Source organism: Lynx canadensis, chromosome X, assembly GCF_007474595.2.
Source record: "Lynx canadensis isolate LIC74 chromosome X, mLynCan4.pri.v2, whole genome shotgun sequence".
Classification (NCBI taxonomy): Eukaryota; Metazoa; Chordata; class Mammalia; order Carnivora; family Felidae; genus Lynx; species Lynx canadensis.
Window position 1 is genome coordinate 1355169 of NC_044321.2, and position 22205 is coordinate 1377373.

General features: G+C 52.6%; 1 protein-coding gene across 1 annotated transcript in view; it reads right to left on the minus strand.

Moving 5' to 3' along the window:
- Positions 1–2090: 2090 nt before the first annotated feature.
- MXRA5 (matrix remodeling associated 5) overlaps positions 2091–22205 on the minus strand; it is a 29395-nt gene continuing 9280 nt past the window's right edge. The window contains exons 5-7 of the mRNA XM_030306417.2: positions 15634–20613; positions 8730–9630; positions 2091–5119 (exon numbers count right to left, since the gene is read on the minus strand). Coding sequence (XP_030162277.1) covers positions 3211–5119; positions 8730–9630; positions 15634–20613 — 7790 coding nt within the window. The 3' untranslated portion in view covers positions 2091–3210. The remainder of the gene's footprint in view (positions 5120–8729; positions 9631–15633; positions 20614–22205) is intronic.

Here is a 22205-nt window from a genome sequence, read left to right on the forward strand (position 1 = left end):
CACGTGGGATGCAGTTTCCTTTCCCAAAATATCAGGTCCTCCCGGAACCCAGAAACTCACCACACTGCCCACCTGTAGTTTGGTCTCACGGGATAAAAAGTGCAGAAAAGTCCTCTGCAGGATGTAGCATCCTACACTTTCCATTTAGTAGCAGGAGAGAGGCTGGCCTCACCAGATCTAGAGTCCTGTCCAGCTTCATTGGAACGAGAGCTCGATTTGCAATTGGAAACCAAACTGCCCGGTTTGGGTTCTCTTTTCCAGCGAAACCCTGGGAGCAAAGAGGGACAACTGTCTGCTAGCTAAGAGTTTTGCTCATGCGCCCAGATTTACAAGCACATGTACCCAATGTTAGAAGTTCGTGGAGGGCGGGTGGGGGAGACCTTCTTTTAGTTAATGTATTATGTCGTTAATATAGTATTTACAAGTCATGAGAGAGCCATATGTGATGCCAATTAACAATCTGAAATCACACACATCCGTATTGGGGGCAAACGGACTTAAATGTGTTTACTCCTGGGGAATAAGTCCATCTGACTCGCTCCAGCCATCCTGTTATGACTTCCCATCATAAAAATGTCACTCACCCTTCCGTCTGATGTGGCCTTTGAGTCTCCTGGGCTCTGAAAGCTCTTTGAACCACCTGTAATGGTTCTGAATGTCTCAGGCTTGTGTCCAGCTGACCTGGGCAACCGTTTTCCACCCTTTGAGAAGACTGTGCGTGGAGACCACCAAAGGCGTCTTCGTGCCGTGCTATCTTGCCTCCGGCAGGACAGGGCAAGTCCTTACGGATGTGTGTGGAGCCCACCCGTGTGTCACCAATCTATTTATTTATCACCACCACCATCATCATCATCATCATCATCTTCCTTTTCCTCATCTGTCCATCTATTTACCTATGTATTGTTTTCATCTTTGTCCTCCACCATATATCTGGCATCCATGGCCGTGGTTCTCAAGCAGGGGCAATCTTAGCGGGCACGTTTGCCAATGTCTGGAGCCATCTTTGGTTGTCACACCGGATTGGCACGTGCTACCGGCATCTGGTGGGTGGAGAACAGGGACGCTGCTCAACACCTTACAGTGCACAGGACACCCCACGCCAGAGAGTGGTGCACAGAGGGTCTCTCGTCTGTCCCTCATTAACCCAAATGGGTACAGAGGTCGAGAAGCCCTCCTTTGGCTGAAGACTTGTCTACAGAGCATGAACTCTTCAGGCAAGACGTGTTTCCTGCACACGTGGTTCTCTCAGGGCCTGCCCTCGTATCCCGCACATGGTAAGGGCACTGCGAATATGTGTAAGCAAATAAATGGATTAATGAGGGACAGACGAGAGACCCTCTGTGCATCCCACAGGTCATGGAGAGCCAAGCACTGTTTTGCATCAATGACTGCCATTCATTAAAGATTGGCAGCATTTCACTTGGTGTCAACGCTGAGAGTCATGTTCTTCCCAAATACTTATCTCGAGTTTTGTTTTTCCTCTTAGGGGAAACAGAAGAATGACAGTTTGGCATATTCGAGGAAGGCTGGGACATGTGCCCCAGATGTGTCTTTCCCAAAGAGAATTTCCTGAGCGATTGCAAAGGCACCACGTCCCCACCCCCCCCATTGTCTTGCTTCTTTTTTTTTTTTTTTTTAATTTCTTTAACCTTTATTCATTTCTGAGAGACAGAGAGAGAGGGAGTGTGAGCAGGGGAGGGGCAGAGAGACAGAGGGAGACACAGAATCTGAAGCAGGCTCCAGGCCCTGAGCTGTCAGCACAGAGCCAGATTTGGAGCTCAAACTCATGAACCAAGAGATCATGACCTCAGCCAAAGTCAGATAGATGGTCAACCGACTGAACCAACCAGGTGCTCCTGATTGTCCTGCTTTTTACTGAACCAGCACCCCCTGGGATGGAAGGGTCCCACCATACCTTCCTGTAAAATACATGCTTAGAGCCACTCACTTTCCTTGCCTGTTAAACCCTTGCAGATAATAAAATAATTCCAATGTGCTGGATAAAGGCAGCTCTTTAAACACTGCTTTATACCCAAATTCACGTGAAATGCTCTTGCCCTGGAAAATAGGACTATTATCATTGCCTGGTTACTTGGAAAATATTATTTTATTATCAAATGTACATTATATTGACCTTAAAAATACAGTAAAGCAGTCATGGGGATAACATGTCTCCTATTTTCCATGAGCACACACCGACGGGGCGCTGCATGAGGGAGACACCTTTCCGGGCTTTTCCAGGAGGCTCTAGATTCATTGTTCAGGGACACGGCTTAGCTCTCTCCTACCCTCTCCTTCCCCCTCCCCGACTTCAGCTCTCAAGATAAATCCACAAATAAGGAAATCCAATCTCCCAGCCTCCCACACTGTAGGGTTGCTGGGGAAGGTAATATAATCACGGTTACTGAATTTGCTGAAGGAGGTTTGGAGGCTATTTTTTTTTCAATTGTATTGCCATGCCTGCTCTCATGTATCCAAGTCTTGTAAAGACCAATAATTTATTATTTTTAATGAGACAGAAAGTGTTCCTTTCTTTCTAGCCTCATCGTCTGATTGGAAAGAAAATATAAAAAAAGTCTTTAGGTAAGACCTTATATAAAAAGTGAGTTCCAGGGAGAAAGTGAGTCCATTATATAAAAAGTGAGTCCCATATAAAATGGTAGCCATATTGTGTGAAACTTGTACATTACAAAGACATCAGTCACTGTGCTTCTAAGCCCTTCTTGGGCAAGCTGGAGTTCTAAAGTGACAAGACATAAGTGAAAGATGGGGAGTCATCGTAGAACATTCTATCATGTTAAGACTGCAGCAGGTTAACTAGGGGATGCATCTTCAACGGGGTAGCAAGGCACTGGCAATCTCTATGGTTTATTTTCAGGGAGTTCTCCTTACGTCTGCTACAGACGCCCAGTAAGGCATTGGCGTGGTGTGTGCAAGTCAGCTCCTGCGAGCACACGACATCCCATAAACATGAATGAAAGTCCCTGGAGAAGCCAAACCATCCTTCTCGTGTTTGCCCTGCTTCCTTTTGCCGACAAGCGTAGGTCAAAGTCAACATGAACCTGAAACCCAGACGGGGGCTCCCATGCACCGTGACAGATCCGTTAAGAGTCCTGACCATCTGACTGAGGCGGCTTTCCTTACAAATAAGGCTTTGTTCTAACTTGCCAAGCAGTGGCTGTGTGGAGTCCACATTCTGGGGGAGGCATTTCAGTAGACGTGGATATAAGTAGTTTTCGAGTCAGTGCCTAGGATGTTTTTTGCAGTGCACTTGTAGAAACCCGCGTCTCTGTGTGTGGCCTGCTGGATGGTCAATGAGCCCTGGGGGTGAAGGAATCTGTTCCCATACAGACGGGCCTGCGCCCCGGCGGTCAGGTGCGACTTGTCCGGCAGGTCCCAGGTGATCTCGGCCTTGGGAATCCCCATGGCCATACAGTTTATCTTGATGGTGTTCCCGGGCCGCGTGTAGATGACGGGGGTTGGCTCACTGGTGATGCGGGGCGGGTAAGCGATCACGATAACTGGAAAGTTCATGACGGAAGGGCCATACTCCGTATCCACCTTGCACACGTAGGTTCCCCTGTCGAAGACGGAGGCGTCGCGCACCGTGAGGGTGCCATTTTCCCAGAGGGAAAAGCGCCCCCGTGTTTGGGGGCCCTCCAACAGCATGGTGTTGGGGAGCGTCCAAGAGAGCCGAGCTGGCCGGCCCCCCGGAGGGGTGCAGTGCAGCTGCAAGGTCTCCCCGTTGATGATGCTCACCAGATTGTGGTACTGGTTGCTGACCTCGGGTTTCAGTCCCACCTTCAGAGAGACCAGCCTCTCCGTGTAGCCGGCCGAGTTGCGGGCCACGCAGCGGTAGGCCCCCGCGTCCACGGAGGAGAGGCCACTGATGTGCAACATGCCGTCACCCTTATGGTAGAATCTGTGCAGCTGTTGGCCGCTCGGGAGCTCTGTCCCGTTGGGAAGGACCCACAGCAGGGTGGGCGTCGGGGTCCCTGCGGCCGAGCAGTTGAGACTGATGGTGTGGCCAGCCGTGGCTGTGATCTTCTCGCTGACCGGGTCGTGGAAGACGGGCTTCTCCACGGGGTCCAAGACCGTGAGCTGGACGATCAACCTGGCTTCCCCTCCCTCGTTGCGGCCGATGCACGCCAGCTGCACGGAGTCGCTCTTCCTGAGACTCCTGATGTCCAGTGTGCCGTTGCGATGGATGGTGATCCGGTTCCCGTAGTAAGGGGCCGGCAGAACCACGCCCTCAGGAAAGGCCCACAAGACCCTCGGAGTGGGAATGCCTTCCGCCTGGCAGTCAATGAGTTTGCGACTCCCCCCGGCCGCGATCTCCCGCACCGTGGTGATGGCGTTGGGGTTCCCGTTGATGGTGGGCGACCGGACGTTGACGTGGATCCAGACCGTTTTCCGGTCCTCCCCGGCGCTGTTCCTGACCACGCAGGTGTAGTTGCCGCTGTCTGAGCGCTGGGCTTTCTGGATGAGAAGAGTGCCATCCTGGTATATGTGGTACTTATCGGAGGAGGCGGGAATCAGCCTGTTGGCTGGAGAGAGCCACGTCACCCTGGGCGTGGGCTCCCCTTTGGCCTCGCACGCCACGGTGACCACGTCGCCATAGGGCACCTGAACCACGGCGTACGTCTTGTTCCGGATGGCGGCGGGCTCGGTCACCACCTTCACTCGCACCGTCATCTCATCCTTCCCAACCTGGTTTTCGGCAAAGCAGGTGTAATCCCCTTCCTCCCGCATGCCGACTTCGTTGAAGTAGAGGGTCCCGTTGTTGAAAACCACGTAGCGCTTGGTGCGGCCACCGCCGTCGTCAGACTGCATGAAGGAGTTGACCAGGCTGCCATCCGGGAGGCTCCAGGAGATCTCGGGGTTGGGAAGCCCGGTAGCCACACAGTCCACTTTCAGGTCACCCCCGTAGAAGACCTTGTGGTCATTCTCCTCCTTGTGCTCGATCTTGGCCGGTCTCATGACCACATTCACCTTGAGCACGACAAAGTCGTCGCCAACCTTATTCCGGGCAACACACAGGTAATCCCCCGCATCCTTGTCCGTGACAGACTTCACCACCAGGGTCCCGTTGGCAAACACCTTGATTCTGGTGTCAAAGCTGGCCGAGGGGGACAAAAAGGACAGGGATGTCAGTCTCCCATATGCTCTATCCTGGCTTTAGGTCACCAGAATGAAAGGAAAACATGTGGTCTGGGGAACTTTCTGGGCACACGGCCGCGGCTGCAAAATGTCACGTGGTTTTTGCAGCCGGCAGGGGACTGCGTTCACAGGCGGAAATGATTGATTTGCCACAAATAAGACCTCTGACTCGGTAGAGCCTGACCTTTGGCTGGCCTGGCCGCTGGTCCCAGGATGTGCAATGCAGTCAAGGACTTGTGCCCAGTTAGGCTGGGTGGGTATTCACTGCGTATTTGTAGGGAGGTCAGGGCAGAGCTTATGGTAATGATAAAAGAGGCTACAGCCATGGAGAGAATGAATCTGTTGACCCAAATAAAGAGGCAGAGTTCTTCCCGAATAAAATGCTTCGGACGTAATTTCTACTCTTGACAATTCTACATTATACTATGTCCCATTATGAGGCAAGGAGCTGCAAAGTGGCCAGTCTATGCATTGCGTAATTGGAGGTATTCCCACAATAACAAGTGGAAAGGTCTGGGAGATTCTTCCTCAAAAAGTGTCCAGATTGAAAATTTGCAATTACACATAATTTACCATGGTGGTATCAGGAGAGGAGGGGTTGAGTTTGAACCCATAAATATATCCTAAATTTTGCATTATTTGGACAGTGTGTCTGGAACTGTGTTGTACAGTTACCAAGAAAAGAGAAGAATGGGAAAGAAGAAAAAAGAAAAGAAAAGAAGAGAAAAGAAGAGAAAACACAAAACAAAACAGAGTCTGCCTACGGTTGAGTCAACCTGACTATTGTTAATAAAATACAAACAACAACTAACAATGGCCAAATACACCATTTGGTTGGCCGCAAGTGTGAATCAGGCCAGTGTGAGTCAGTAGAGAGGAGGAGACAAACATATTTCAATGTGCCTTAAGAGTTTAGAATCCAAAACTCTGTGCAGTATCTCATGTCTGCCAGCTTTTCGAAACTTCGGAGGGGTGATTCCTAGCCTCGGTCATAACCACGATCGTCTGGGCAACCCACAAACATATACATGCCTACGCATCACAGGGGATCGGGAGTCAAGAAAAGCTGTGATATCTGTATTTTTAAATAGTCCCAATGTGTATGCGAGCCAAAGAGCCTGCTTTTTGATAAAACTCACATGGGTCGTTTCATTACACTCTACTAAGAATGTGATTAGTCAGAGTTTCGTACTAATGAGGATGCCAAGACAGCGATTTATGATTTATAGGGGCATACTGGCAGAGTGGCTCATATTCGTCCTGGGACCACATTCTTTAACTGCACGTTCATTCAGTACATCTGCTCAGCTGGGAGATAGTCCAGGGAAAACTGGGTGCATGGTATTCTGGAAGGAGAGTGCAAGGTTCACCAGGCACCCCCCCGCCATCTAAAGTTCACATTCAGGCTTCGAGAAAGCGTGTTCGCCCTTTCCCTGCATTGGAAAGAAACTGGAGAGGCCAGGCACAGCTGCGCCGAGGCCCTGGGTGCTGGCTTCCCTCCTCACGTGCTGCGGTGGGACCCACGTCCGCATGCACTCCTGCCTGAGCTGCTGGGCTGTGGATACTGTGGACGCGCCGTGAGCCAGGGTTTCTACACCACGGCACCGCTGATGTTTCCTTGATTTCATTTTGGCAACCATTGTCTCTTTGCTCTGTATCTTGAGATGCTTCCTGAAGAGACATTGGCTCTTCTGGATGTAGCCCACGGTTTCTCAGACTCAGCACGGCTGACATCTGGGAGGGGTGGCTTTCTGGGGTGGGGGGTCCTGAGCACTGTAGGGTGTTGAGCTGTGTCCCTGGTCTCCACCCACCCGATGCCACTAGCAGCCTCCCCTCTAGGGTGACAACCAAATATGTCCCCAGGCATTTATGGGTGTTCCCTGGGGGGATAATCTTTCTAGCTGAAAACCACAACAGATAGCTCGTGGATGGATGGATGGATGGATGGATGGATAGGTACATAGATGATAGACAGATAGATAGATATAGATGATAGATAAATAGATACATACATACATACATACATAGCTGATGGATAGATGGATGGATGGATAGATAGATACATGCATATAGATGATAGATAGATACATACATACATAGCTGATGGATAGATGGATGGATGGATGGATGGATAGATAGATCAATGATAGATAGATAAATACATACATAGCTGATGGATAGATGGATGGATGGATAGATAGATACATGGATATAGATGATAGATACATACATACATAGCTGATGGATAGATAGATAGCTGATGGATAGATGGATGGATAGATGGATAGATAGACCAATAATAGATAGATAGATAGATAGATAGATAAGTGGACAGATGGATGGATGGACAGATAGATACATGGATATAGATGATAGATAGATACATATATAAGTGATGGATAGATAGATAGCTGACGGATGGATGGATGGATCAAAGATAGATAGATAGATATGATGAATATAGATGACAGATAGATATGGACATACATGCCTACATAGCTGATGGATAGACAGATAACTGATGGATGGATGCATGGATAGATAGATACAGATGATAGATATAGATGATAGATACATACATGCATACATACCTAATCGATAGATAGCTGATGGATGGATGGATACACCGATGATAGATAGATAGATTGATAAATAGATGATGGATAGAGAGATAGGTGATGGATGGATGGATACATCATTGATAGATGATAGATGGATAGATAGATGGATAGATAGATGGATAGATAGATAGATAGACGGACACATAGATGGTAGAAGAATGGTCTTTCATGCTAGGTAAGTATCTCAGCCTGGGCACTACTGAGACCCGTGGCTGGGTGACTGCCTGGAATGGGGTGTCCTGGGCAGTGTAGGGTGATTACCAGTGGCATCGTCACTTCCTGATTCCTGTCAATCAAAAAGTCTGTCAATATTGCCAAATGTTCCCTGGGGCCAAAGCCGCGTACCGGGGAGAACCAGTGGTCTAGGTACATCTGGGAACTCAAGGCACTGGATGAGAATGTGACTCTCTTTGCAGCCAAAAGAAATGTTTGGAATACTCCAACACGGTGCCCTATTCATGTCTTTAACTTCTTCTGTGTTCACGGCCTTTCTCTTCCGCTAAGGCCACTTTCTCGTAAGACCTGAAGCTTCTCGTGTGTGTGTTGCGTCGAAATCGTACAACCTAGGGGACTACAGGCAATATTATCCCTGTAAATGCAGTCCATATATAATCATTAAAACAGAAGTTATTGGTTCATTTTTTTTCCCTTGGGGGGGGGGGAACAGGAAAGGAGAAGGAGAAAGGCAGATGTTTCTTCCACATCCCACTTTCCAAAGGCAAAAACTCACCGTGCAAAGAAAGAAATGCCCGCTCCCTGCGCGGAGCACACGCAGGGAGCCGGGCGCGAGCATCCTTGTCCCGACACGGAGTCACTTCCCTCCCCATCTGACCCCAAGGAGAGGGCTCCCGCGATGGCTCCAGGGCGGATGCAGGAGGGGACCCCGGCGCCCAGAGGGGAGGCAGGCCCCGGAGCGGAGCGCAGCGGGAGGCAGGAGCGAGCACGTACCTGAACAGCGAGTCCATCATGCGCTTGGACGGCAGGCGCCAGAGGATGCGAGGCCAGGGGTCCCCGGACGCGCTGCAGTCCAGGCGGAGGGTCGCGCCGTAGCGCACGTCGGTGCTCTGCGGGGAAGTCCCGGTGATGCGCGCGTTGGCCGCCGCGCGCTGCACCGTCAGCTGCACGACCCTGCGCGCAGAGCCCACCACGTTGGCGGCCACGCACTCGTAGCGGCCGCTGTCCTTGGGCGCCAGGTTGCGGATGTAGAGCGTGCCGTTGGGGAAGACGAACAGGTTCCCGTTGATGAACTGCGACGGCCGGATCTGGGTCCCGTCCCACAGAACCCAGCGCACGCTGGGCAGGGGCGCGGCCTTGGCCGTGCAGTGGATGTGGATACTGAGCCCCGGGGGCAGCGAGATGTTCTCCAGCTTCTCCTGGTGGATGACGGGTGGCAGGGCCGCCACGTGCAGCCGGATGGCCAGGCTGTCCGCGCCCGCCGCGTTGCTGGCCACGCACTTGTAGACGCCTCTGTCCGAGAAAGAGGCCTCTTTGATGGACAGGGTCCTGTTTTCGTGCAGCGTGACCCTGCCCTCCACGGGGGACACGGTCTGCCACACCCTCCTGTCCGGGAAAATCCAGGAGATTTGGGGCGCCGGGGTTCCCTTGGCCAGACACTCCATGGCAATGGTGTCTCCCAGGTACACGGTGACGTCCTGGTAGTGGGAGGCGAGGATCTGGGGCTGCTGCACGGTGACAGACAGCAGGACCACCATCCTGTCCGCCCCGTGTAGGTTCTTGGCCGTGCACATGTACTGGCCACGGTCCTGCACCTGTACCTTCCGGATGACAAAGGTGCCGTTCTGCAAGACCTCGAAGCGCGGGAGCCTGGTGTTGGGGGTCATCAGGGCACCTGGGAGTCAAAACAGGTACAGTCAGGTTCCAGGCAAACACACCCTCCCCGCACAGGCCAGGGGGGACGATTCCTCGTTAAGGAGCGGAATCAATCCTTCTCTTCACGTCCGGAGCCGCAGGAGCGAAGACCAGCCCCCAGCTCCACCACGGAGACGACAGAACGTTCAGGGTCACCCTTTCTGGCTCGTATACCGACCCCAGAATCGAGGGATATGCCACCTTCCGGCGAAGGGCAGCCAGCATGGGTTTGGAGGGCTTTCTGGAAGCTTCTATGAGATCTACTCCCCCACCCCCCATCCCTGGCACCGGGGGATTTCCTTGTCACTTCTGCTACTAGAGACACAGGTGCGGAGGCTGAGCCCCCCCCCCCCCCGCACCTGCGTGTGGCCAGGCTCCCGAGTCCAACGTGAGCGACATTGAGCTGCTCCCTCTGTGCCATGTCTGACGGACTAACTCCTGCTTCCACACGGAGTCGAGAGCCCTCCCCGCACTGCAGTCTGGGGGCGTGCTTCTCTCTCTCCTCACCCTCTCCTCCCCATGGTTTTTTAAAATATTTTTTAATGTCGATTTATTTTTTGAGAGAGAGACAGAGTGCGAGCGGGGGAGGGGCAGAGAGAGAGGGAGACACAGAATCCGAAGCAGGCTCCGGGCTCCGAGGTGTCAGCACAGAGCCCGACGCGGGGCTCGAACCCACAAACCGTGAGATCATGACCTGAGCTGAAATCAGGAGTCGGACAGACGCTTAACTGCGCGAACTACCTACCCAGGTGCCCCAACCAAATGGTAAAATCTCTACGAGGAAGTTTGTAAACTTTAAATTTTGCTTTCTTTTTTCTTTCTTTCTTTCTTTCTTCTTTCTTTCTTCTTCTTTCTCTTTCCCTTCCTTCCTTCCTTCCTTCCTTCCTTCCTTTCCCTCTTTCTTTCTTTCTTTTCTTTCTTTTCTTCTTTCTTTCTTTCTTTCTTTCTCTTTCTTCCTTCCTTCCTTCCCCCCCTCTTTTTTTTCTTTTTCTTCCTTCCTTCATCTTTCTTTCTTTCTTTCTCTTTCTTTCTTCTTCCTTGTTTCCTTCCTTCCTTCCTTCCTTCCTTCCTTCCTTCCTCCCTCTTCTCTTTATTTTTTTTTCCTTCCTTCTTCTTCTTCTTTCTTCCTTCTTTCTTTCTTTCTTTCTTTCTTTCTTTCTTTCCTTCTCCTTCCTTCTCCTTTCCTTCCTTCCTCTCTTTCTTCTTTCTTCTCTTTTTTAACATTTATTTATTTTTGACACAGAGTGACAGAGCACAAGCAGGGGAGGGGCAGAGAGAGGGAGACACAGAACGTGAAGCAGGCTCCGGGCTCTGAGCTGTCAGCACGCTCAGGATGTGTTGGCAACTAGGCTTTTCTGATGCTTTCACATCTGGGTTTTGCTGACCCTGGAGGGACCCCAGGCCCCTCCCAGAACTAGCCGGTCCCAGAGTTAGCAAGCAATTCACCTTTTAAATGCAAACTAATAGGGGCGCCTGGGTGACTGAGTCCCTCAAGTGCCGGAATGTTGATTTCAGCTCAGGTCACGACCTCAGGGTTCATCAGTTTGAGCCCAGCCTCAGGCTCTGTGCCTGGAGCCCGCTTCGGATTCCGTGTCTCCCTCTCTCTCTGCCCCTCCCCTGCTCACACGCTCTCTCTGTCTCTCTCTCTCTCTGCCTGTCTGAAAAATAAAATAAATATTAAAAAAAAAGAAGTATGCATTAGAAGTAGATCACCACTCTCAAAAATAAATAAATAAACAGTAAATAAATAAATGCAGGGATGCCTGGGTGGCTCAGTCGGTTAAACGTCCGACTTCGGCTCGGGTCATGATCTCACGGTTCATGGGTTCGAGCCCTGCGTCTGGCTCTGCGCTGACAGCTCAGAGCCTGGAGCCTGCTTCGGATTCTGTGTCTCCCTCTCTCTCTCTGCCCCTCCCTCGCTTGCTTTCTCCCTCTCTCTCTCTCTCTCTCTGTCTCAAAAATAAATAAACATTAAAAAATTACAAATAAATAAAAATAAACCACCCAATCCAGAGCCCATACCCCGACCCCCTTGTGTATGGGGCTCTCCCGTTCCCAGGCCACCGCTCACCTGCTGGAAGCTTCCTAGGGCGGGACCACACATTCGGGAACCCCTAGGCCCCAGAGCCCAATGGTGAGATTCAAGCCAGCCAGCCCTAAGCCTCCTTGCACAAACTACAGTCAAGGCTCCCGTCCATGTTTCCCTGGCCCCTTCCGCCTGCTGATGGACCCTGGCCCCTCCCTGCGCGGTCCCCTCTTATTGCAAAACACACTGTCTTCAACGGCCGTCCTTCCCTGAGGTCGTGGCCTCACGATTTCTGAAGAATACCAAATCCCACGTGTACAAAACGAAAAGTCCCGGCGAGCCCTGAGTTCTGCATTCTCCCACACAGCTGGGCTCCTGGATCCCGCCTGCACCCACGGCTCCCTGTGCGCATGTATGTCTAGTGAGGGGGGCCCAGTCCGGGGGGGTGATCTGCTCTCATGTGAGGCACGAAGATTCTAGGGGTTAATACAAATACGTTTTGCCGGGAGAGAAACACAGGCACGATGCTTTCGGGATGAAAAGCCCTCTACTTCAGCAACATCCCTCCTGAGATCGTTATGCAAACATATGGCATCAGTGTTGAGCGGATCAAAGAGGTCCTTAATTCCCCTGTGCACGGAGCCTCTGCTGAACTTCAGAAGGTTTCCAAAATGCTGGTGAGATAAACCTAAGCGAGGAATGAATAGCTCCCTCCAGTGCCATTGCCATCAGCATAAATCATTCCTGTATCATCAAAATGGAGAGAGGAAGAAAAAAACCCCTCTGGTCAGAATCCAGGCCTGAAGGACACAGCCGCGTTGAGAGAGAGAGACAGGGAAGGGGAAGCGATGGGCCGTTCGTGGTGTCTCGTCAGATGTTCCTTTCCTACGTCACCTAGAAACTGTTTTGCCGTCCAGATGAAGTGGACGCTCATCCTTACAAAGCCGAGAGCTCTGTGGACATCCCAGCATTCCCAGTATGCACCCTTGTGGTGGCTGAATTGTGTCCCCTCCCCAACTTGTACGTTGAGGAAGCATCCCTAGGATCTCAGGACAGGACTGTCTGGCGATGGAGTCTTTCAAGAGACAATTATGGCAACATGAGGTCGCTGGGGTGCACTGTATTTGGGGAAGGCGTGTGTCCGAACAGGGAGAGGGGATGATGAGGACACAGACGAACACAGAGGGATGATCGTGTGAGGACACAGGGAGAAGACAGGGTCTACAAGCCAAGCAGACAGGACAGAGGAGGAACTAGCCTCAGCCCCACCGGGATCTCAGACTCCCAGCCTCAGCCCCGCCGGGACCTCAGACCCCCAGCCTTAGCCCCACCTGGATCACAGAGCCCCAGCCTCAGCCCTGCCTGGATGTCAGCCTGCTGGACTCCACCCAGCCTGGATCTCAGACTCTTGGCCTCAAGCCAGCCCGGATCTCAGACCCCCCAGCCTCGCCCCTGCCTGGATCTCAGAGCCCCAGCCTCAGCCCTGGCTGGACTTCAGCCTCCCAGCCTAAGTCCTGTGTGGACCTCAGCCCCCCAGCCTCAGCCCAACCTGGATCTCAGCCCCCCGGCCTCAGCCCTGCCTGGATCTCAGCCCCCTGGCCTCAGCCCGGCCTGGATCTCAGACCCCCAGCCTCAGCCCTGCCTGGACCTCAGACCCCCAGCCTCAGCCCAACCTGGATCTCAGCCCCCCGGCCTCAGCCCTGCCTGGATCTCAGACCCCCCAGCCTCAGCCCTGACTGGATCTCGGGCCCCCAGCCTCAGCCCAACCCTGGATCTCACCCCCCCGCCTCAGCCCGGCCTGGATCTCAGCCCCCTGGCCTCAGCCCGGCCTGGATCTCAGACCCCCAGCCTCAGCCCTGCCTGGATCTCAGACCCCCAGCCTCAGCCCTGCCTGGACCTCAGACCCCCAGCCTCAGCGCAACCTGGATCTCAACCCCCCGGCCTCAGCCCTGCCTGGATCTCAGACCCCCAGCCTCAGCCCTGCCTGGATCTCAGACCCTCAGCCTCGCCCCCGCCTGGACGTGAGAGTCCCAGCCTCTAGCACTGCCTGGAACTCTGCCTCCCAGCCTCAGCCCTGCCTAGACCTGAGACTCCCAGCCTGAGCCCTGCTTGGACCTCAAACACCCAGCCTCAGCCCTGCCTGGATCTCAGACTCCCAGCCTCAGCCCTGCTTGCACCTCAGACCCCCAGCCTCAGCCGTTCCTGGACCTCAGACCCCCAGCCTCTAGCCCTGCCTGGAACTCAGCCTCCCAGCCTCAGCCCTGCCTGGAACTCAGCCTCCCAGCCTCAGCCCTGCCTGGATCTCAGACTCCCAGCCTCAGCCTTGCCTGGATCTCAGACTCCCAACCTCAGCCCTGCCTGGACCTGAGACCCCCAACCTCGCCCCCACCTGGACGTCAGAGTCCCAGCCTCTAGCACTGCCTGGAACTCTGCCTCCCAGCCTCAGCCCTGCCTAGATCTGAGACTCCCAGCCTCTGGTCCTGCCTGGATCTCAGACCCCCAGACTCAGCCCTGCCTGGATCTCAGACCCCCAGACACAGCCCTGCCTGGATCTCAGACCCCCAGCCTCAGCCCTGCCTGGACCTCAGACTCTCAGCCTCCACCCTGCCTGGATCTCAGACTCGCAGCCTCAGCCCTGCCTGGACCTCAGACCCCCAGCCTCAGCCCTGCCTGGATCTCAGCCCCCCGGCCTCAGCCCTGACTGGATCTCGGGCCCCCAGCCTCAGCCCGGCCTGGATCTTGGGCCCCCAGCCTCAGCCCAGCCTGGATCTTGGGACCCCAGCCTCAGCCCTGCCTGGATCTCAGACCCCCAGCCTCAGCCCAACCTGGATCTCAGCCCCCCAGCCTCAGCTCTGCCTGGATCTCAGACCCTCAGCCTCGCCCCCGCCTGGACGTGAGAGTCCCAGCCTCTAGCACTGCCTGGAACTCTGCCTCCCAGCCTCAGCCCTGCCTAGACCTGAGACTCCCAGCCTGAGCCCTGCTTGGACCTCAGACTCTCAGCCTCCACCCTGCCTGGATCTCAGACTCCCAGCCTCAGCACTGCCTGAACCTCAGACCCTCAGCCTCAGCACTGCCTGAACCTCAGACCCTCAGCCTCAGCCCTGCCTGGATCTCAGACCCCCAGCCTCAGCCCTGCCTGGATCTCAGACTCCTAGCCTCAGCCCTGCCTGGATCTCAGACCCCCAGCCTCAGCCCTGCCTGGATCTCAGACTCCTAGCCTCAGCCCTGCCTCAGTCTCAGACCCTCAGCCTCGGTCCTGCCTGGACTTCAGACCCCCAGCCTCAGCCCTGCCTGGATCTCAGATCCCCAGCTTCAGCCTTGCCTGGATTTGAAACTCCCAGGCTCATCCCTGCCTGGATCTCAGAGCCCCTGCCTCAGCCCTGCCTGGATCTCAGTCTCTCAGCCTCCCGGACGTGGAGAGAATAAATGCCTGTCTCTAAGGCACCCTGCATGTGGTCCGCTGTTAATGGCAACCAAAGCAAATGAATAGAACCCAATGTGTAGGTACCAGTCAAAGCAATGCCTCATGCACCCCAGACAGGCTGTGCTTACACTTGCCGGCCCATGGAAGGGCAGGGGAGTCTGCTCATTCCTGTCCTCACCCTCACGGCACCCCACAAGTGGTGGAGGACTTGTGTGCTGAATCTCTCAGGGAAACGGCAAGTGGCTCCTTTCTGAAATGTCCCTGAGCCTCAGTCATTCCGTATCCAAAGAACCTACTACATGTTTCCATGGCCCCACTAAAATCTCACATACGTTAGAGCCCGAGTAGGGGTTCTGGTTCCTTACTTCCGTTCCCTCTAAAGGAGTATCCTTGTATCTAGGTTCTCAGAGGTCCCCTCCTGTCCCAACCATCTGCCGTTTGCCCAGAGTCTGCAGTTTCGACGAGGGTCACACGCCCAAGTAACCCCTTCCTACACAAGCCGCAGTTAAAACGCAGACACTTGAACGCCTTACCTGTGGCAACCTTTGTCCAGGTAATGAAAGGTGTGGGTTTCCCCGTTGCCTCACATGGGAACATAGCATCTGTCTCCGCGGTGACAGACACAGTCTGAGGGGATTTGGTGATAATTTGGGGCTTTTCCCCATGCGTCCAGAATTTGGATGCGGGCGGTCCTCCAGCAGAGAACAGCTTGGAGCTGGTCTGATGGAAGCTTCTGGAAGGCTGGCCAGGAGACACCACGTTGGGGACGGAGCTCCGGGTGGAGTAGACCACAGGGATGTTCTGTGCATTTGTTGAGGGCGGCCCCGTGGCCCGGGGAGGGTGCAATAATGGAGGTGCGGGGGGACCAAAGTCCATGTGTATGATGCTCTGGGAATGTATCCTATTGTAGGGACCTGGGTTGACTTTTTTCTCTCTTACGCTGGGGGCAGGGGATGTAGGCGTCTGGGGCTTGAGAGTAACTCCCAACTGTGGGAAAGAGAGAGTCCTGTTGAAAAAGAAAGGGAATCTTCCATTGGGATAATGGGGTACGCTTGAGCTTGGAAGCTTGCCACCAGGTTCTCTTAGATCCGGAATGTTGTTATTCCCAAACACTTTGGGGTTGACACTGAACCGGTCCATTCCTTGGTCAGTGAACTTACTAGGAAGGCGAGGTTTGGGCTTCTGCGCTGAAACCATGGGACTTGTCGTACTTGGTAATCTCGGAGTCGTAAAGTGCTTATTTTCTGGCAAAGCCCTTGAAGGGTACGCCGTTATTTCTGGTTTGTTGGTCAAGTGACGAGGGGGCTGGAGAGTTACAAAGTACCTAAAGGAGCCATCTGTGGCCACATGTGGTGGCCTCACCGTTCCCCTCGGTGGGATTGGTTTGGAAGGAACTCTGGCTGGCTGGTGGAAAAGTTGGACTCTCCCAGCCTTACCGTCGGGGCCACGTGGAAGACTGTTTTGGGTCTTTCCATCAAATGCTTCCTTTCCCAACTCTTGCTTTGGAGTTAAGTTAAATTTATTCTGGTTGGAAGAAGGGGTGGATAAATCATGTGGCCTCAATACATGCTGAGTTCCCCCGTTATTCACCGGGGCTGCTTTGGTTTCTGGGCTCCCCACGTAATTCAAGAAAACGTTTTCCTTGGAATCTGTTAACGGTGGTGTCCTTGAAGAAAGAGAGGTGGGCTCCGTGAAGGTCTGTGCCAAGGACACAAGAGTGGTGGCCAGGAATGGGGATGCAGTCCCCTCCGCTGGGGCAGGAGTCGAGTCAGGATTCCAAGGTGTGATTGCAGCTGGAGTGGTTTCATGATGATCACGAGCACCGGTGGTGGTTTCTGCCTCAGTTGAAGATGGCTCTACTTTTGTGCTCGAGAGAGGGGTTGAGACAACTGCTTCTTCTGGTTGAAACAGTGTAGATGCTGCGACTGACGGAGGGAACTCGGAAGGAAAACCCATATCCTCTGACCGTTTCAGAAAGGGTGAGTTTGTAAGGGTTTCCACAGAGCTGGTAACAGGTACGTCTGTCTGCGGCTTCCCAGGCCGGGCTGTCCCTGGGGGATTCCAGTGTGAGGTTCCGGGAAAGCTAGACGGAGCAGATTCCTCCTGAAAGTCTCCCACAGTGGAGACCTCAGAGCCAGAAGGTGACGCAGCATTACTCGAGGGGTCATCGGGGACTGGGCTGTCCGTTTTATGCTCATTGATGTTTGTGACACCATAATTCGTCATTTCCTTCCCGTCCGATATAGGTTTATAGGTGACTGGAATGGTCTCCTGGAATTTATTGGATGACAAGTGTCTTTTTGTGGTGGTTGTCATAGAATCTTCCATGGTAGTCCTCTCACGTGGGTCCCCAGTTGTCAGAGAAATGGTTGTAGATAAGAGTGGAGTTTCTGGACTGGGGACAATGACATTTTTATGCTTGTTTTGTGGGGAAGGGCTGGGTGTCGAGGCAGACGTGGGAAAGCTCACTGTAGAAGTGGAATGCCAATGTTTATTTGGCCTCTTCCCGTGTTTCCTTCTTGGGGTTCCTTTGGGTACTGGTTCTGCCTGCTTCTCCATTTGCACCTGCTTGGGCACCCCAACTGTGCGGCCAATCCAAGATGTCGGCACCGGTGAACTCTCCACGTGCTCTGGAACCTTCACCTCAGGTACTTGAGTAGGTGGAGTAGAAAAAGTCTCCGTCGGGGCAAAAGTCGTGGGCAGGGTTTGTTTATGCCTGTGTCGGAATCTGTGGGCGCGTAATCTCTTCCTCCCGTTGGGTCTCTTTCGAGAAGGGTGAGTGGCCGGCCCCCAAGCCGAAGTGGCCTTTTTGGTTGGCATCGCTGCTGTTACCGTGGTGGGGTCCTTGTCAAAGAGAGCACCCAGTGTGGTGTCGCTGGGATGTTCCGAGGGAGTGATGCCATTCATCACTCCGGGGGCAGAGTCCAGCGGAGGGGTAGATTTGACTCGCTTTCCCATACTCTTAGGATCTCCGGAGTTTGTGGGGTCTCTCTCGGGCACATCTCCTTCCTGCGGTGTCTGAGAATTCTCCTCTGTCCCCTTTTCAATCAGCGGGTTTCCCTGAGTGCTTGAAGCACCTTTCACAAGCTGGGTGTTGTCTGTTTGTCTCCGTGGATGTCCTTGTCGTTGGACAGCTGGCTCCCCCAATGGGACACTATCTAATGGCTCAGATGTCCTGGAGTCATCAACCCACACGATGGGGGTTGGCGTAAAGTGATCGAAAGTCAATTCTTTCCTGTTCTCTTCATCTGGCTGTGAGTCAGCCTCCACATCTGGGTAAACGTAGGACACAGTCTCAGACTCAGCCAAGGCGATGGCACCCAGTGGAGACTCATACCCATTTGACGTAGGCTCTGGCACGGACCCAACATCTCCTGCAGGCCAGCTCTCTGTGCCTGTGTTTTCATTGGTGGGCTCTTCGTAGACCGTGTGCAGGGTCTGGAGAGTAGGAGAAGATTCATAAGGGATGGATATCAGTACATTGGCAGTAGCCCACTTTGGGTCAGCTTGAGTGGGAGTTGTATCCTCAGTCTTAGAAAAGTCATGGTCAATAAATTCTTCCAGATGCGTGCTTGTCACTTTGGGTTCAGCGAGAATCACTCCATCATGTCCACTGTCTGGTCCCATCCTGGTTGAGGACACGGTGCCGGAAACCTGATCGTCCTCACCAAATGGAAATGCATCTGCCGAGGTTTCTTCAGCACTGGTTGTGGTCCGTGCAGGACCCTCCTCCCCTACCGAGGGGGGAGGGACGGCAGGCAGAAGGGGCGTCACCTCCGGACCCACGGATGGGGGAGTGGTGGTTTTAATGACCCGGGGTATTTCGGTTCCCTTAGGGAGATTTTTCCCACGTACTCTGGCCAAAATGTCTGCCCAGCGCTCTGGATTAATCTGTTTGTTTGCCATATTTATCCTTCGTCTGGACTCAAACACTCTGCGACCTTCTGCGATGTTCGTCTCTGGTTCTTTTTCAGAATTCTTCCAGGGTTTGAGTTTTCTTCGCCCTTTCTTGGTTTTCTTACCTCCAGCGATGGCATCGTCCTTTGTTTTGAGGAGCTCCTCTTGGTCCTTTGCATGTAGAAATCTCCTTGAAGTGCTCTCTCCGTCTCCTACGCCTGAACCACCTTCGTCCTCTACAACATCTCCTGGCACTCTGGAAAGAGTCTTCCCAGCTGGGTGTCTGCCTTTTTTGGATGACCGGCCAGATCCTTTCCTACTCACGGTGACCCCCACAGTAAAATGATCTGCCCCTTGCCGGTTGACAGCCACACATCTGTAGTAACCGCCATCACTGACTTGGACCTTTGGGATGGAAAGAGTTCCGTTTGCCAACACGGATGCATGTGACGTGTTAGCCAGATTGTTTATTATCCTTTTGTTTGGAAGGATCCAACTGAGCTGGGCTTCAGGTATGGCCAGCGCACTGCAAGGCAGCATCACAGGCTCCCCTACGTTCTTTGGAATTGTCAGCGTATGTCCGTCGGGAGGCTGAGTGGCAGGTGGTTGCACAAAGACCCTGTACACCATCTGGTCCATTTCATCCCTCACCTGGGCGATGCACTGGTACAAACCCGAGTCTGACTGCTCTGTTGATCTGATCCTCAGCCAGCCGCTGGTGACGATGGAGAACTTGCCATGCTGGTCCTCCATGGGTGCTTTTAGCACGGAGCCATCCGGGAGCACCCAGGAGATGGACGGACTCTCAGAAGCCTTCACGTTACAGCTTAGCTGGCACGGATCCCCTTCCAAGACGATCTGGGCTGTGTGCACTGCTCGGCTGGGTTCGATCATGACCCAGCTTCTGCTCCGAGACTGCCTGGCCTCTTTGGCGGGCATTGTTAACGAATAGTGGGAATGATAGGAGAGCAGCACCTTTTTGGCCGTACTCTGACGTCGGTTGAGTTGGATGTCTATGGACGGCTGCATGACCCATTCTGGTTCTGCAAGAACGTGGGCTCTGACACCCGTGTAGTAAAGGGCATCGTCATCGGCGTCTTGCCTGTACTGGTAGCTGACCTTGGGGTCTTTGCCGAGCATGAGCTCTCGGTTTAGCCTCACAGGGACCTCACTGTAATACGCGATCAGTTTCCACAGCTTCTCATAGTTTTCCCGAGTCATGGGACACTCAAAGTCCAAAGCAACCGTTGCATTTATATCAATCTCTTGGGGATCTGTCTGGTTCAGGTGGATTTTGTACACGTCCGTTGGCTTCTTGATGTCACAGACCAAGTTCACTGTGTTCCCATGCTCGTCGGTCATATTCAAAGAGATGTTCCATGGGTGGAATTGGAACCTCTCCAGAGACAGCTGGCCGTCACCATCTTCTTCTTGTTCCTGGTCTTCCTCGCTGTTCCTGGTCATGTTCTGTCTCAGAGGGGACTCTATGGAAGGCTTGAGACAAGTAATGTCCTTCAACTTGTGAATCTCTTGCTTGTACAATCTTCGGGGACTGGAGCATGTGGCGCATAGCTGACCACCTTCATAGGCTTTGTCCTTTTTGCACTTCAGAGTCCCTAAAAGGAATCAACAAGCGTGCGGTAAGTCAGGGAACCCAAGAGCAGCATGCCTTGCACATGGCAGAGGATGAAGGCTTTCAGTGTACCTTTATCTCCTCAGTGCATGTGCATAATGATTCAACACTCACCCACTTCTGTGACTTCACCAATGACTTGAAATCCATTTAGCACAGAATGTGGTATGGAACCACAGTGTTCGAACTCCCTGACAAGGAGCAATGAATGCTTTTTTTCCCAAAAGTATTTCCAAGTTATTTTTTTAAAAAAGTGACTCTGTTCACACACCCAATACAACTTACCTTCTCTGAAGGTCCAGGAGAATCTACATAAACAAATGCAACCAACCCATGAAAAGAGTTCGAGGTGAAAGGCCCCACTTTTGCCATGAATCACATCGTATCTGTCTTTCATGATTTTTTTGTTGCCATAATTTTTCTTCTTTTTTAATGTTAATTTATTTTGAGAGAGAGAGTGAGTGGGGGAAGGGCAGGGAGACAGAGAGAGAGAGAGAGAGAGAGAGAGAGAGAGAGAATCCAAAGCAGGCTCCATGCTGTCAGTGCAGAGCCTGACTCGGGGCTCAATATCGCAAGCCACGAGATCATGACCTGAGCTGAAATCAAGAGTCAGACACTTAACCAACTGAGCCACCCAGGGGCCCCGGTAATTTTGCATTTCAGGCTGTGTTTATGTTTTGGATTCACATTCTACTCTTGTCTTCCTGGATACCAAGTGTTCCAGAATGTTGTCTCTATCTGCCTCTTTCACTGTCTTCATCCTTCTCTGCCCATGGACTCATTCATGATGAGTGTTCCAGGACTTGGCCTAGGTGGCCTCAGCTACATGTATGGTTTTCGTTACCATCCATTTTCTAATGACGGCTGCCATACGTGCTTCTCCAGTCAACACACATCGTACAAACTCCACACCGGTTTTCTAGTTGACGTGACTATTTCCAAGTCCCAGAGTCTCCCCCAGGTGACATTTATGAGACCGAACTATCTTGATATCTGCACACTTCTTTCCATCCCCGCTGGGAATAAACCAGTCAAAGGGCTATCATATGACTCAGAGCACGATAAACCTCCTAACTGGTTTCACGAGATCTGGTTCTGCCTCTCTGAATGCAGTTTTCCACGTGACTTTCAGAGTAAACACCTCAACATGCAGATATCATTGTGTCACTCCTTCACCCAACACGCACAGATACAAATATATAGATACAGTGCATGCACACACATAGAGACACATATGCACACACAAAAGATACACAGACACACATGTAAACACATGCACACACCAAATATCCACAGACATACGTGTATGTGCATGCACACATAACACACACACACACACACATGTATCTCCAGAATGGCCAAGATGGCCGTCTGTGCAGGAAAACATCATATTTTCACTTCCCTGATCCAATGTTTTGCTGGTAAAAGTCTACCCAAACTGATTTTCAACCCCCTGCCTCGTACCCGGTGGGGTTTGGGGACTATCTCCCAGCAATGAAATATGAATGGAGGTGACGTGTGTCTTTTCTAGTTAAGAGTATTAAGAAGCAAGGGGTGCCTGGGTGGCTCCGTTTG